At 42.0% G+C, this 17,154-nt stretch overlaps 1 protein-coding gene across 2 annotated transcripts; it reads left to right on the top strand.

The window, feature by feature from the left end:
- The first annotated feature begins 1,052 nt into the window (after nucleotides 1-1,052).
- On the top strand, nucleotides 1,053-7,203 carry LOC130069379 (m7GpppN-mRNA hydrolase-like). 2 transcript variants are annotated; one of them, XM_056233231.1, is made up of 9 exons: nucleotides 1,053-1,222; nucleotides 1,339-1,437; nucleotides 1,526-1,678; nucleotides 1,774-1,886; nucleotides 1,980-2,075; nucleotides 4,562-4,694; nucleotides 5,879-5,959; nucleotides 6,047-6,098; nucleotides 6,534-7,203. In XM_056233231.1, exons 1-9 carry the CDS (start codon nucleotides 1,172-1,174, stop codon nucleotides 6,659-6,661), a joined length of 906 nt encoding a protein of 301 aa, XP_056089206.1. In that variant the 5' UTR covers nucleotides 1,053-1,171; the 3' UTR covers nucleotides 6,662-7,203. The 2 variants fall into 2 exon arrangements, with proteins under 2 accessions (XP_056089206.1, XP_056089205.1); XM_056233230.1 differs by having other exon boundaries at nucleotides 1,060-1,222; nucleotides 6,528-7,203.
- Nucleotides 7,204-17,154: the final 9,951 nt, after the last annotated feature.

Here is a 17,154-nt window from a genome sequence, read left to right as displayed (position 1 = left end):
ACAGACATGCAAACTTCAGGCAAAAAAACACAAGTGCTTTAGATAGTCAACAGATTTAACTAACAGACCTACCAATCTCTGTGTATAAATAAATAATGACGCTGCCATCTTTTATAAAGTCATTTTACACCCCTCCAAATCTCAGGTGAAAAGTGTGATTTTGATCCCCTCAGCAAAATAGTGGATTACTCAGTAAATATACATTCATGACATTTAACATTCGGCTTTCATCACTATTTATGTTTGTCTTTCTTCAGAAAAACTAAATAAAAAAAAATGTGAGCCAGGGACCTCTGGTTGAGCTATATTTGAATGTTTATTGTTAAATATCTGGTGAAAACAACCATGCCTACAATAGAAAGGTTTGTTTTCTACATTGTCCAAGACCAGGGCTCAGAAATGAGGATTTGCATCGTACATGATCTATAATATAACAGCGACAGCCATTTTTATTCCTTGTAAACTTGAAACTTTGTTTTTCCGTGATATTTGGTTGTGAATTCTTCTTGTCAGCTAGTTGAAACATTGATTATGGTTTGTCAATCCGATTCCAGAATTTAATACTCGATTATGATGACTATAATAATACCCAGTGTGTTGCGGAGGCCGTCTCAAAATCCACACGCACTCGCAGCAGAGACGCATCATTTCCTCATTCTCATGCCGTGGTGGCACTACTACTGCCTCTCATGACATTATAAACCCGTATGAGTCTTATGAGAAACATGAGAATGTTTTGGTCTATAATTAATGCAATACTTTTTAGAGAAGAGTAATTAGTTCATTGACAGCCAATCAAAATCCACTTCCAGAACCCAGTGAATGGACAATGAAAGTCATTGGCGTGTAAAAGCAGTCACTTTCAGGCAAGTCCTTTCACTTGGCGCCGGCCATCTTTGAAATGCCCCTCGGACAGATGTTCATCTCCCTGAATGGGGAAACATCAAATTCTCCAAAGCTGTTTATCAAGCTTATGATTAAGTTTCATATTTGAAATCACCAGTGAAATCTGACAACAACAAAATGGCGGATCAAGTCCCGTCTTCTTTTTGTGGTTTGTTTCTCTCTGTGTGTCTCCTTAACATTATGATCACTTTTTAATCACTGTCCATTCCTGCTGCCCCACGGAGAGGATGTTCAGAAGGTTTTAGAGCAGTGGAAAGAGTATAAGATGGGTGTGCCGACATTTGGGGCCATTATTCTTGATGAAACGCTTGACCATGTAAGTCCACAGCTGCTAGAAGCATCACTATCCATGCTACGTGATTTTGAAAGAGGGTTGCGACGACCTTCGTGTATTCATAAGAGTGCTTATTGAAGCTTTCTGTGTACCTGAAGGTGTTAATGGTCCAGGGTTATCTGGCCAAGTCTGGCTGGGGTTTTCCTAAAGGGAAAGTCAATGAAGACGAGGCTTTCCATGACTGCGCCGTGAGAGAAGTACGTCTTGTTCTTGGCTGTGAAAATACGAATGTTGCTCTGATACATTTAGAGGTCAGATGTCATCCTTGTTCTGTTTTCTCTGCAGGTTTTAGAGGAGACGGGCTTTGATATCCGAGATCGTATATGCAAAAAGACGTATATCGAGCAGAGAATTTTAGATCAGTTGGCCCGATTGTACATTATCCCGGGAGTTCCTAAAGACACCAAGTTTAACCCCAAGACCAGGAAAGAAATAAGGGTGTATATACATTTGGATGCTTTTGTTTCGCCTGAATACAAGCACGTGTGTGTAACGCATCCACTGAATCTCTCTGTTCGTTTGATTTCTGATAGAACATTGAATGGTTCCCGGTGGATAAACTGCCGTGCCACAGGAACGACATGACTCCTAAATCCAAGCTTGGACTGGCGCCCAACAAGTTTTTTATGGCTATTCCGTTTATGAGGTACTTCTTCTCCTGTTGCATCATTAATGAGCATCTGAAGTGGACCGTAGGGGTGCTGTGGCACGACTGAAGCTGTGATGTGCTGATTTGCAGGCAGCTCAGAGAGTGGATCGCCAAACACAAAGGAGAGTCGACGAGCAGCGATGAGGATTTTGCGTCCAATGGCAGCACACCATGCAAACCATTCCGGTGCGATGATTCTTGCTATAGAAGCCTTTCGCCATCATGCTTTCATGCCTGCAAAGACTTTACATTTTGCATAAAGGAGCTAATAGTGCAGTTTAATATTTTAGTGGCTGTGCAGTTAAAGAGGGACACAATTGAAATGACTATAAATAGCTTATTTGACGATTATTTATTTGTGAAATATGTGTTAGATAACCTACTGAAGGCTCATTATCTGAGGCCCCGTCCAAACTACTGCGTTTTCGTTTAAAAACGGAGACCTTTTGCTACGTTTACACCTCCCGTCCACACTAAAACGGAAAAAACTGAGACCCAAAACGGAGAAGTTTAGAAACGCTGCCGAGCCGTTTTTCGTTTTGAATCTCCGGAGGGCGTTTTAGTGTAGACGGGTCCAAACCATAGACTGTAAAAAAAGATGGACGACGCCCCTTCGCTCTTTTCCATTGGAGAGAACTGAAGCCGCCAGTGTCCCGATATGGCGCTGACATCTTGGGACTTGAGTCTGCGCAGTAGCGTTTTCGGGACCAGTCATGCGCAGTCGTGAGCTAGAAGTAAAGCCACGAAATCAAGGCCCCGCCCTCACTCTCGCTGAATCAATCGCAAGCACACGCCCTGCAGTTTTCTTAAGTGGCCTCTGTCTGCTCCGTTCCTCTCCAATGATGTCTGCTGATTGCAGTACCTCGTTAAAATAAGGTAAATACAACCACTGACCACATAGTCAACATTATGAGAAAAAGTCCGTTAGTACTTCAGTGACTACTTCGCACAGAGAACCTGTCAATCACAGCTGTCAATCATGATGTCACAGCATGCTTTTTATAGCATCAAATAACTAACTAAAACTAACTTATCTTAAAAACAAACACTTGAAATTACATAAACGTGATAGAAACTACAGTAAATGACAGAAACTATCTTTAGAAAAAAGATATGTGAAGTGTAATTTAATTATTTAGTTGGTCTCACGTCCCGTTGAATAACATGGGGAGGCGGGGCTTATGAGCTATACCGGCCTCTAGGGGGCGATCGAGACGTTTTGGCTTCACTTTTGAGGGCTTGTGCGGCACGCTTGGTCCAAACGGAGGACTTTAGAAACGATGACGTAGTAGAGGCTCACGCTCGGCTCTGTGATTGGGTGTCATCAGTCATGGCGTATATCTTTGCTAGCAGCTGTTGTACAAGTAAATTCTGCATTTTACAACGCTATAACTGCCTACATGCGCCGGAGTCAAGCTATTATTCCAGCGATCTGTGACCAATTCCCGTGTGCAGCGGCGGCGTTGACCGTACATGGAGCGTCGGTTTGGGCTTAACCCAGAGCATGGTGGGATCATTTTATCAATGAAGTTGTGTTTACACCGGCACGCGCATGCCCAGTGTTGGTGAATGGTCACGTGATCCGCGTTTTCAGTCGTTTTAATGTGGACGGAGATCAATTCTAATACGCAGCTAAAACGCTGGTGTGGACGGAGATCGTATTCGTTTGAATTCTCCGTTTCTAAACTAAAACGCAGTAGTGTGGACGGGGCCTGAGGTGCGTTAAGACTGAATAGTCATTCAGAAAGCCCACTGACTTATTTTCACTGATGAAAATAATCAACTATGAAATATGTATTATCAGTGTTGGGTGTGGTTAATTACTGTACTTTAATTACTTTTCCCTTGAAAAAGTAAAGTAAGAGATTACTTTTTCTGTAGTTATTTCTGATGTAATTGCATTAAATATAGATTAGAGAACAATTCTACATATAACAATAGTGGATTTAACATCAAAATGTAACGTCTAATGTTAAAATGTATGTTATTAATATAAACTTCTGTCTTTAAATACTTTAGTCAGTTCAAGAATAATTTATGCAATTTTATATTTTTTTATATTTATTTGCATAAATTAAACGAGCCGTTTCATGTCTATCCTTGTGTTGTTCGACTGCTCGGGGTTGAAAAGGGATTTAATAAGTGATTAGTAATAAGTAATGCAATACTTTTTTATACAGAGTAATAGGTACAGTAATCTAATTACACTGTTGAATATGTAACTTTTTTAGAGTAACTTACCCAACACTGATTATGATATGAAATTTTGAACTACATTCGCAAAAACCAAGTGTATGATTTTCTGTGGAGTTGTGATGGACTTGATGACATCGCTGTTTTCTCCAGAGCTGCTTTAGAGCTGAATTGAACTGATTTCATAATTGATGATCTTTACACAGTTATTGAACTGAACTGAATCAACACTGGACTGACTTCAGCTGATCAATGACTCTATTGTCTCTTTAGAGCTGCTTTACAGCAGAACTGAACTTAGTTTGCATCATTATTTTCCCGTTTATCCCCGTGAAGCTGCTTTGCAACAGTCTGTAATTAATAAAGCTCTATAGGAATAAAGGTGGCTTGACTTATGCTGCCGCGTGCTGCTGAATGCGCAGTCAGATGACTGTTGAAAGGATGACATGCACTAATTTTGGTGTCGCTCCTCTGCTCAGCTCAAAGCCCAGAAAATCTCAGATGTTGGTGGAAGCGTCTCCAGTATCGGCTGACAGCTGGGCAAAGCAGAAACCACAGAAAGCTGCTGGACAAACCTCCCAGAGTGAGCTTGTAGACATGCTTAAACCCAAGGTAGGTGTTCACATCATAAAATAACTCAAGTGCATAAATAAAGATGCTATGATAGGTACCGGGCGGTAGGTGTGAACAGTATAACCAACTTGTATAGCACAGAGAAAATAAAGCTTATAAAGACAAAATTCTGATCTTATTCAGTTTATTGCACTTTTAATTACCCTTTTTGATATCAAGCACGTCACGCTCTTTATTTTCTCATTCATCCATGTTTTTTTTATCCCTCAGTTGTGTCTGTAACTGCATTTCTGCCCACTGAAAGCTGCACAAATATATTTACATACCGTGATATAGCAAACAATGCTGCAAAATGAGTGCATTTTCGTTATGAAATGAAATGAAATACACTTTATTTCTCAAGGACTCAAGGGGTTTACATTGACAGAATCATTGGAAGCGTAACAGACAACTAAAAACTCTACACACAAATATAAATAAATAAATACTCATTCGTCATTTAACAATTTAATTGAAAAAGGAATAAAAGACTTCTTAAAACGGTTATACCTACACATCGGAAATCTGTATCGTCTTCCAGAAGGTAATAATTCATACTCAGTGTACAGAACATGCAATGGATCAGCCACGATTGTATGTGCTTCTCTCAGAACCGATTGACTAAAGCGTTATATAAGCCATGAACCAAGCCAACCAGCTACGAGCTGAATCAAAACACTGCAAACTTTGATTTGAAAGCATTTCAAAGTTGACTTAAAGCAAAAAAAGTTCATAAAAACCGCACAAAATACAAAGGTACAATTTGAGTGATTCCAATCATATTTCAAACAGTTGCGCATCTGATGCGTCTCAGCTGAAGAAAACAATACACTATTTATCAGCTTAAATATATCGGCCTAATTTTCTTCTCATTAGAAATGAACATATATCGGCCGATACCGATATGATGCATCCCTAGTTTATAAGTTATCGTTCAAAATCCCAATGGAGAAAAGAAAAGTAGTTTTTGCTTCTGGAACCCGACCGTTGCACTCTATTGACTGACACTTTATTTTGTTGTGGCGAAATCTCATGGGCTTATGCAGTTGTTTGGAAGACATTTTCTGTATAAACATTTTTTACAGCTCAGATAAACTGCTCTATTTCACAGTCACTGAGTCATCATGTGAGCCAGTTTGTTTATTATTGCTGATTCAGTGATTGGTTCTGGTGTTTCATTGCAGAATAATGTGAAAGGCAATGGCAAGAAACACCAAGAGTCTCCAACCCTGAAGAAACGAGCTAATGGTGTCAGTCAGCAGCAGGCGAGTTCCTCCATGTCGCCACACACACTATTTCTGAACGTTACAGTAATCTTTATCAGTATTGTGTAACAATATATTGTCTTGTAGAAAGATGACAAGAAACTTCAGCCAAGGCGACTGCAGGATAACTTTGACACAGGTATTTAAATAAGCCTTTTAAAACAGTGATGCAATAGGGATTAGAATTGGGGTGTTGTTATATTGCTAAATCAAACGAATTGCACTTCATCACAAGCAAAATCCTCACGCATATCCAATATGTGATTAGAACTTACGAATGTTTGAAGACTTTGTAATACACGAGAGTGAAGGTGCGGTCACGGTTGCCGTCGGCGGGTGAAATTTCTGTAGAAAGATTTCCCAGAGGGTTGCAGTTAGTCACTGGGATTCGCCCGGTTGACCAGCAGAAAGCTCTCACACATCACTACACTAATGACAGTGGTCCTTTAGACTAGAAACTTTGCTAATGTGATGCGCCTTTAGGTCATTCATCAAATAGTATGTTTACCGCATGAATTAAAAAAGTTGTGTTAATCTGAATGTCGAACATCTACACCTGTTTTCCCAGACGCAGCTGCTGATGGCTATAATGGACAGGCAGACTTGTGTTGTGAAGAATATGAACACATCCTCTCCTCACGCTCCTTTCTCAGCTTCAAATTCGACAGGGAGGCCATCATGAAAACCTGCTTTGAGTCCTGAAGATCTGTCTCTGCTTTTTAAAAGATTTGATGCAGAAGATTTTGCTTTGGATCTTCTGCCCTGTGAAACCTGTTATTGGAGAGGCATTGTGTGTTGGACCAAGATTAAAGATATATCAAAATATTCCTTTTTACACACACTAATGTCAGTTCCTATCAATCTGGATCTGGAATGCTGTTAGCTTGAGTTCTTTGTAGACTTCATATTTTATGCTAAAACTTGTGCCCAATCATGAGGGCATCAAACATTTGTGTCTCTAAAGAAGTTGTTCTTGGTAAACTTGCTCTTAGTGATCTGTTATGAAACTGGTTTGTCTAAAACACATTTATCAATAATTTGGTTCAGAGCCCTTGAAGTACTCTTGTTTCATTGTGAACAAATGTTACAATAATAATCAGTCCAGCTGTGTGTTGAATTTCTATGGCTGAAGTCATCTCAGTATTCATTGTTTGCTGTTTTTGCTGTGTTTTTCTTACAACCTTGCAATTCTAAGAAGCTGTTCAGAAAGCATGCTTTTAGAACGTCACATGACTGGTACTGTACAGATTTCTCCTTGTGCAAAAGCAGTAAAAACCATTCAAGCACTATATACTTAAGTCCAGTCAGCAAATGTCTGCTTGACATTGATGCGTATTTGATTTTGCTTTTTGATGAATCACATTTCATCCATGTTTCCCATGTGTTCTTCTGTAGTTTAGTTTCCTGTGCCATGAAGTCTTTTTTCTGTTGGATATTTTTATTATTCTTCAACTTCTTCCCAGTTTCCCCGCCCTTCATGTTTACGATACAATATTAACATTTTCTCTATGAAATGGCACTGAAATTTGTAGTAAGTCACTTTACAATTATGCAACATGATTTGCTTAACCGCAGTATCCATGGTTTGTATTGGGTTTTTTTCTTCTCATTTTTTGGTAAATAAAGACACTTTCTTAAAGAGTGATGGTCTGTTCTGTTTTGCCTTTTACACATTCAGAAAAATATTTATTTTTCAGAGTGAAGCAAGGATTATTTTGTGAGAAATAGTATTTCTGTCCAAATATATGTCTTTTCTAATTTTATAAAAAGGTGAGTATAGTGCAGTATTGTACACTTAGTCTACCGTTTATAGTTCATGAGATATTTCAAGTTATCAAATATGTACACCTTGCATCATAGATATTTTTTTCTTGCTGAAGCTCAAACATGCTGTTTAACATGAGAATAAACCTCATTGGTTTTTGCTGAAGCTCAAACGTGCTGCGTAATTCAAGAATGAATGCTACGAAGTTAGCGCAAAGGCGCCATCTAGTGGCCATTGGCAGATGCGCTGGAAGCGATTGCACAAGAGAAATGCGACATAAACAGCTGCGCTCTCCACAGCAAGACTGTTCCAGAAGTCGCGGTGCAGTGTTTGTGTTAAAAATTAATAACTGTGTACGTCCTTATTAGAAAAGTGAGTTTCATTTATCCCTTACTTGTTTAAGATCGATTTTATATGTGACTATCTAGGAATAATCAAGTATTTGGGTGAGAGAAATGATAAATCATGCCGTGTAGTTAGCAAAGAATTAACGTCATTGTAGAATTCTTATGAATGTTGTTTGTAACTGATTTAACATTTACATTACATTTAAATGTATTCATTTAGCAGACGCTTTTATCCAAAGCGACTTACAGATGAGAACAATAGAAGCAGTGAAACTAACATAGGACAACAATATGCAAGTGCTCTGAAACCTCTCAGTTTCATCTAACGCAGACCATAATTTTATTTTATTTTAAATAGAATAGAAGAGAAAGTGTTAGTGCTAGTGGATCAAGTGCTGCCGAAAAAGAAGCGAAGAAAACAAAATGAACCTCATTGGTTCTTGCTGAAGCTCAAATGTGCGAGAATGAACCTCATTGGTTCTTGCTGAAGCTCAAATGTGCGAGAATGAACCTCATTGGTTCTTGCTGAAGCTCAAACGTGCGAGAATGAACCTCATTGGTTCTTGCTGAAGCTCAAATGTGCGAGAATGAACCTCATTGGTTCTTGCTGAAGCTCAAATGTGCGAGAATGAACCTCATTGGTTCTTGCTGAAGCTCAAATGTGCGAGAATGAACCTCATTGGTTCTTTCTGAACCTCAAATGTGCGAGAATGAACCTCATTGGTTCTTGCTGAAGCTCAAACGTGCGAGAATGAACCTCATTGGCTCTTGCTGAAGCTCAAATGTGCGAGAATGAACCTCATTGGCTCTTGCTGAAGCTCAAGCGTGCGAGAATGAACCTCATTGGTTCTTGCTGAAGCTCAAACGTGCGAGAATGAACCTCATTGGTTCTTGCTGAAGCTCAAATGTGCGAGAATGAACCTCATTGGCTCTTGCTGAAGCTCAAATGTGCGAGAATTAACCTCATTGGCTCTTGCTGAAGCTCAAATGGGCGAGAACGAACCTCATTGGTTCTTGCTGAAGCTCAAACGTGCGAGAACGAACCTCATTGGTTCTTGCTGAAGCTCAAACGTGCGAGAATGAACCTCATTGGTTCTTGCTGAAGCTTAAACGTGCGAGAATGAACCTCATTGGTTCTTGCTGAAGCTCAAACGTGCGAGAATGAACTTCATTGGCTCTTGCTGAAGCTCAAATGTGCGAGAATGAACCTCATTGGCTCTTGCTGAAGCTTAAATGTGCAAGAATTAACCTCATTGGCTCTAGCTGAAGCTCAAATGGGCGAGAACGAACCTCATTGGTTCTTGCTGAAGCTCAAACGTGCGATAACGAACCTCATTGGCTCTTGCTGAAGCTCAAACGTGCGAGAACGAACCTCATTGGTTCTTGCTGAAGCTCAAACGTGCAAGAATTAACCTCATTGGCTCTAGCTGAAGCTCAAACGTGCGATAACGAACCTCATTGGTTCTTGCTGAAGCTCAAACGTGCGAGAACGAACCTCATTGGTTCTTGCTGAAGCTCAAACGTGCGAGAATGAACCTCATTGGTTCTTGCTGAAGCTCAAACGTGCGAGCTGAAGCTCAAACGTGCGAGAAAGAACCTCATTGGCTCTTGCTGAAGCTCAAACGTGCGAGAATGAACCTCATTGGTTCTTGCTGAAGCTCAAACGTGCGAGAATGAACCTCATTGGCTCTTGCTGAAGCTCAAACGTGCGAGAATGAACCTCATTGGCTCTTGCTGAAGCTCAAACGTGCGAGAATGAACCTCATTGGTTCTTGCTGAAGCTCAAACGTGCGAGAATGAACCTCATTGGCTCTTGCTGAAGCTCAAATGGGCGAGAACGAACCTCATTGGTTCTTGCTGAAGCTCAAATGGGCGAGAACGAACCTCATTGGTTCTTGCTGAAGCTCAAACGTGCGAGAATGAACCTCATTGGCTCTTGCTGAAGCTCAAACGTGTGAGAATGAACCTCATTGGCTCTTGCTGAAGCTCAAACGTGCGAGAATGAACCTCATTGATTCTTGCTGAAGCTCAAACGTCAATTCAATTCAAATTTATTTGTATAGCGCTTTTCACAATACATATTGTTTCAAAGCAGCTTTACAGAAAGTGCATTTCAGAAATGTACATGGAAAAATACATTTAGTTAATCATGTAATAATTTAGGGCATAACATATCGCCGGCGTTGAGTCGTCTCTTCACAGGTGTTGAGTCTCTTCACAGGCGTCGAGTCGTCTCATCGCAGGTGTTGGGGCATCTGAAGTCTCTGTGAGAGGCTGGATACAAACTGGAGCTGACGAACGCCATTTTCCTCGGGACTAGCGTCCTGAGATAACAGCAGAAAAGCAAATGGGAAATAATTAGCATAGCTGCTGTTCATAATGATTTCCATAACACGAGAGTAGATGTTAAAAACTAGAAGACAGTGACTCTGGTGTCCCAGTCACCCCCCTCCGTCCCCCACTCAACTCAGCCCAGCTCATTGGTTCATGTCCCCTGACATGAAATTTACACTTTCTGAGGTTTTTTAACATTAATATGAGTTCCCCTAGCCTGTATATGGTCCCCCAGTGGCTAGAAATTTCAATTGGTGTAAACCGAGCTTTGGCTATCTGTCTCTGCCTTTGAGAAAATGAAAGCTCAGACGGGCTGATCTTGAATCTCCCCTGTATGACGTCATAAGGAGGAATGGTAACCTCCCCTTTCTCTGCTTTGCCCGCCCAGAGAATTTGGCTCGCCCATGGGAAAGTGAGCTAGGAAGTACGAACGCGCGAGCGCGATTTGAGTTTTTCCTCGAGAGATCAACGTTTTTCTGATGCAGGTAGCGGTAGATAACTAGATGAATAGCCTAGAGATTGATGTGTGTGTGTGTGTGTCTGTGTGTGTACATGTGATTAATTGAGTTAGAAAATGTCTTTATTTAAGCTCCATCAGATGAGTCGCGTTACATCTAAGTATTTTGCTGTTTAATGAAGCCATTTAATGATTTTACGTAAAACAAGTAACGTTTTGATGCGTATTTTTGCCTTTGAGTCGCCATGGTATTGCAGTGAAGTGCAGTTTTTTGTGTGCCATGTAATCTTGAATCAGAATAAGTTCCTCTTGCAGCATCTCTACTCTTCTCTGATGACGAGGGCGGGGCTATAACCTGTCACTCACATGAGGACAGCCAATAGCAAACCACAACCAGACAATCAATTCCCTATGCACTAAATTAAGCCCCGCCTTACATTTTTTCTTGTTCGAGAAGCTGTTGTTGACAAATCAGGTCCTCCCTTGAAATCTGGTTGATTTTTTTCTCAATAAATTAAGTCTTAAAGGCACACTATGCAGTTTTCCGTTTTTTATCAAACAGCGACCCCTAGAATCGCTGTAGAGTATTTGTATTTATTGTATCCATCAACAAGAACGCCAGGTCAGCATCGCTGTTGCATCCTTTGCTGCTTTTTAGCTCTCGCCAACGAGTGAAAGCCTGACCGCGTGACTCTTGTCCGGTTCCTCACGCGGTCAGTTTCTCGTCTTCTTTTCCTCGACTCTCCCATGTAGTGTAAAGTGTAAATATTCAACAGACGTGTGTCAATAACACGTCAGGAAAGTGTCAGGAACAGTTGTGTGTATTATGTGTGTGATTTTAGAGACTAAACTCACCTGAAGGCAGTGAAAACAGCAGCGAGAGCGGGAGTCCATATAGGTGGTTCGTGGACAAACGCCCATACAAATAAGCTGCCATTGGACGCATAATGTCCCAGAGGGACCGTAGGGTGAATTGGGATGACAAATACCCATTATTTTAATGGCAAGTGGGCCTTTTGCAATTACCCCCATGTCCGCGGATCCCTACCTACTTGCCCCAGAATAGGGGGTATTCGGACACCTTTAGGGGGCGACACTGAGCTGAACCCCCCCCTGAACTCCCACTCCCTCCTCCCCCCACCACTCCCAAGCCACACCCCCGTCCCACGAACCCACTATTTGTCAGATTACCCACTATAGTGGCCAAATGTCCCGTCGACCCCCTCCCCCGACCTAAGCCACGCCCCCATCCCACGAACCCACTATTTGTCCGATTACCCACTATAGTGGCCAAATGCCCCGTTGACCCCCTCCCCCGACCTCTAAGCCACGCCCCATCCCACGAACCCACTATTTGTCCTATTGCCCACTATAGTGACCAAATGCCCCGTTGACCCCTCCCCCGACCTAAGCCATGCCCCCATCCCACGAACCCACTATTTGTCCGATTGCCCACTATAGTGACCAAATGTCCCGTTAACCCCCCGACCTCTAAGCCACGCCCCATCCCATGAACCCACTATTTGTCCGATTACCCACTATAGTGACCAAATGCCCCGTTGACCCCCTCCCCCGACCTAAGCCACGCCCCATCCCACGAACCCACTATGTGTCCGATTGCCCACTATAGTGACCAAATGTCCCGTTGACCCCCCGACCTCTAAGCCACGCCCCGTCCCACGAACCCACTATTTGTCCGATTACCTACTATAGTGGCCAAATGTCCCATTGACCCCTCCCCCGACCTCTAAGCCACGCCCCCATCCCACGAACCCACTATTTGTCCGATTACCACTATAGTGGCCAAATGTCCCGTTGACCCCCCTCCCCCGACCTCTAAGCCACACCCCCATCCCACGAACCCACTATTTGTCCGATTGCCCACTATAGTGACCAAATGTCCCGTTGACCCCCCGACCTCTAAGCCACGCCCTGTCCAACGAACCCACTATTTGTCCGATTGCCCACTATAGTGGCCAAATGTCCCATTGACCCCCAGACTTGTAAGCCACGACCCCATCCCATGAACCCACTATTTGTCCTATTGCCCACTATAGTGGCCAAATGTCCCGTTGTCCCCCTCCCCCGACCTCTAAGCCACGCCCTGTCCAACGAACCCACTATTTGTCCGATTGCCCACTATAGTGGCCAAATGTCCCATTGACCCCCAGACTTGTAAGCCACGCCCCCATCCCATGAACCCACTATTTGTCCTATTGCCCACTATAGTGGCCAAATGTCCCGTTGTCCCCCTCCCCCGACCTCTAAGCCACGCCCCGTCCCACGAACCCACTATTTGTCCGATTGCCCACTATAGTGGCCAAATGTCCCGTTGACCCCCTCCCCCGACCTCTAAGCCACGCCCCGTCCCACGAACCCACTATTTGTTCGATTACCCACTATAGTGGCCAAATGTCCCGTTGACCCCCTCCCCCGACCTCTAAGCCACGCCTCCATCCCACGAACCCACTATTTGTCCGATTTCCCACTATAGTGGCCAAATGTCCCATTGACCCCCGCCCGACCTCTAAGCCACGCCCCCATTTGGCCACTATAGTGGGTAATCGGACAAATAGTGGGTTCGTGGGACGGGGGTGTGGCTTGGGAGTGGTGGGGGGAGGAGGGAGTGGGAGTTCAGGGGGGGTTCAGCTCAGTGTCGCCCCCTAAAGGTGTCCGAATACCCCCTATTCTGGGGCAAGTGGGTAGGGATCCGCGGACATGGGGGTAATTGCAAAAGGCCTACTTTCCATTAAAATAATGGGTATTTGTCATCCCAATTCACCCTACGGTCACCCTATGGACTCTCTCTCTATGCTTCGTCTCTGATCACCCGCTTCCTGCCTTCCGCTGCATCCACAGTCATCATCTACAAACAAGAGATCATTAAATTTTAAAATATGAAAAAGAGGGGAGGGGGAGGGGGGGTTCTTTGTTGACCACTAAACTTGTACCATCAAGAAACATCAGTCTGTGCAATAAAGAAAAGCTAGTAAAAGTTATTTTTCTTCAGCGATGTTTTATTTGTGCTTCACAAGTGCATAAAAAGTCCCTGTCTTAGTCTCTCAGCGGAATCATTGGATTGAGTAGCCGCTATCATATATATATATATATATATATATAGGAAGCTTGTTTCTGCCACAGAATAAAAAAAGGTACTACTTTTTATCTCACAATTCTGACTTTTTGGGTGATATAAAGTCAGAATTGTGAGATAAAAAGTTGCAATTATCATTTAAATTGTTTTATTCTGTGGCGGAAAACAAGCTTCCATTATTTATATATAAACGCTAAATGAAATAAAATAAAACATAAATAACTTAAACTTATTTTATTTTATTTGAGATAGTTTCTGGACATTTCTCCTTTTATTTTGTTTACATTGATGTGCTAAAATAACAAACTAAAATTGAAATAGAAATGAATGAAAACTATATAAATATATATATTTTTTAAATAATAAAAATGACAAAAACATAAAAAAAGCACTAGGGGTACTTTTACACAACAACAATGTACTATAAAAACGGAAAAGTTCTTTGTTTTTTTCACGTACAAACGACAACATTGTAAAAACGATCCCTGTTCACACGAAAACGAGTTAAACCGCTGTATTCTGCTGTCAGGCCAGTAGATGGTGATGTCACTTCGTAATGAAACACGCAGACGTCTATAGACTGAACAAGCAATATGCATACGCCGCTTTCACAAATTTGTGTTCATGTACTGAAACCCAGCTCAAATAAACACCTCACTGAGTTACTATGTTAACCAGCTAAACACACTCACACACACACAGACACAGACACACACACACACACTCACACAGACACAGACACAGACACACACACACCTGAGCTGTGGGCAATGGTTCCTGTTGTCCACCAGTCCTTTAGAGCGAGTGATAGCAGGAAGTTTGCTGGCCAGACGATGATTGTCTCTCTCTATGATGGACATCCTTTCTTTCTGCAACTGAAGACAAACACTGTTATCATGCATTTCATCTACTCCACGTTACTTCATAACACATCACTGTAATCGGCAATAGTGCTGTTATAGAGCTCACAACATCATTTTTGTCTGCTTATAGGCTCATAATTATTGGAGTACGTTCAACTGTTTGGTTATAAAAATATCTTCTTTTGTGTTCAGCAGAAGAAAGAAACTCATACAGGTTTGGAACAACATGAGGGCAAGTAAATGATGACAGGAAAATACATTCTTGTTTACATATTAATTAATCAGATACCTGGACTTTCTTCAGATTGTGTCTGATATGCGCCGGTGTTTCGATGCCCTTGGTGTCGACTACAGGTTTGGCCTCTCTCACCTGAGACAGAGACAGAGACAGAACATCAACATATACATATATATACACAATCACACACACTCTCTCTCAAACACACTCACACTCAGACACACTCTCTCTCACACACACACATACAGACAATCACACACAGACACACTCACACTCTCTCACTCTCTAACATCAGGCAATTGTTTAAGCATGTATGGGTTAGAAAAACGGGTATTTTTAACATGAAATGTTGCGCAATGCAGGGGTTTTATGCAACACTTAGCGCTTTTTCAGGGATTACTTAAGTGAAAAAACAGCATTTATGGGAAATTCTAAGTTTTTGTGACGTTTCACTTAAAAAAAAAATCTTAAGTAACACTTACGGGGATTTTTCTGCAACACCCTTAGGTTTAAGAGAAACATAAGGGCGAACTTAAGGGAAAATTACACTTAAGGTGCTTTATGCAACCGGGCACTAGACCATAAACAGTAGGGGTGTGTAACGATATTCGAACCGAACCAAAGAGACCGGCTTGTAGTTCATTCTGGTTGCAGTTTCGCTTGTCGCCAGAGGGGGCATAGTTCTACAAAAACTCAGAAACTTGCGCAATGCACCTTTAACGGTCATTTCCCTAAGTATAACTTAAGGTTTGGGAATCGTAACCTTAAGAGTAACGCGGACAAAAATAAGACGACATGGCTGAATTTATGGAACCAGCTGAAGATCATAGGGAATAGGCAGAACCCTTTGGACCAACTTAGCGATGAAAAATTGTTGCAAGAATACCGATTTGATCGACGCGCAATATTTGGCATCGCTAACCAACTAGACGGCTTTCTGTCTGTCATTACACGTGACTCGCATGTAGACTATCACAACGTTAAGTCAGTGCGCGCACGGAGAGTGTGTGGCCGACCCGTGCAGAAAAAAATTCACAGGAGAACGAGCTGATTCTGTGTTTTAAAAGGAATCATGACAGAAGGAAACAGGTATGCTATGGAAATACTCAGCTGTATTTCGAGACACAGAGCCAGAAGTGCATTCACAAAACCTAAACAAATGCCAAAGCAGGAGACGGTGAACAGTACACTTTCGGAGCTAACGCGGTGTTGCGTGATAGCGTCACTGGACTGACACGTGATATGCCGACATGCAGGGCCGTCGCTAGTGGGGTGAAAGGTGGTGACAATTATAGGGGCCCCCGCTGCCCAGGGGGCCCCACAAAATCCAGCAGTTATACTATTTAGGCCCCTGTAGTATGAATAATTCTAATATTTATATTAGTTGTATGCCTGAGATTTAAATGAAAACCACAAAAACGTGCAATTTGGGTAAATATTTTTCCAAATATCTGCTTCTCTTACCTCCATAAAAATGGTTTAGTCCGACCTAAAGTATGTATTAATTATTCAGTCAGAGTCAGTGACAAACATCAGATGGACCCAATAAAATTGTAAGTCCCGCCCCAGCTCGTGAACAGAACCAATCAGAGTTGAGGCGGCAGCCTGAAGTTAACGATGAACTTGGTGGAAGAGCAGGAGACTGACTGACTGAGAAATGTCGGGGAAAAGATAAACAAATCAGGGAACCAGAAATGCCAGGAAAAGACGGAGAGGGAGGCAAGGAGAGTGGTTGTATCCTAGTCGATCAAGACGTTCTTAAAGACCGGTTATGTATTGTTATTTCGCTGGGAATTAGAAAACTTCCGTCTACAGTCTGCCGTGTACAGTCATTTTTTATTATCGGTGCGCGCCGCAATCGACCGAATGATTACGTGGTCTAAATTCCTGTCTTTTTACAGTATTGTAACTAGAGTTTTAAAAAAAATTACACGAGTCACGACGCATTGCATTATGCATCTGACCTGCCGGCTGATGATATTTAAAACATCGAGAAAACATGAATACAACACACTGCACTTGGATGAATAAATGTATTCGCTTTATTTAATAATATTACCAGTTCCATATTATCTTTTTTTAAAAATAAGACAATGA

Source organism: Rhinichthys klamathensis, unplaced genomic scaffold (assembly GCF_029890125.1).
Source record: "Rhinichthys klamathensis goyatoka isolate OS25496 unplaced genomic scaffold, OSU_Roscu_1.1 h1tg000363l_1, whole genome shotgun sequence".
Taxonomy (NCBI): Eukaryota; Metazoa; Chordata; class Actinopteri; order Cypriniformes; family Leuciscidae; genus Rhinichthys; species Rhinichthys klamathensis.
The sequence above is the reverse complement of the archived record's forward strand: the minus strand, read 5'-3'. Positions and strand labels throughout refer to the sequence as shown.

What these genes read in the sequence shown, in the direction of transcription:
- LOC130069379 (XM_056233230.1), top strand. Translation starts at nt 1,172, where the DNA reads ATGGGTGTGCCGACATTTGGGGCCATTATTCTTGATGAAACGCTTGAC. An exon ending in ATGACTGCGCCGTGAGAGAA is followed by an intron (nt 1,438 to 1,525) that starts GTACGTCTTGTT and finishes TTTTCTCTGCAG; the next exon opens with GTTTTAGAGGAGACGGGCTT. An exon ending in ATGGTGTCAGTCAGCAGCAG is followed by an intron (nt 5,960 to 6,046) that starts GCGAGTTCCTCC and finishes ATTGTCTTGTAG; the next exon opens with AAAGATGACAAGAAACTTCA.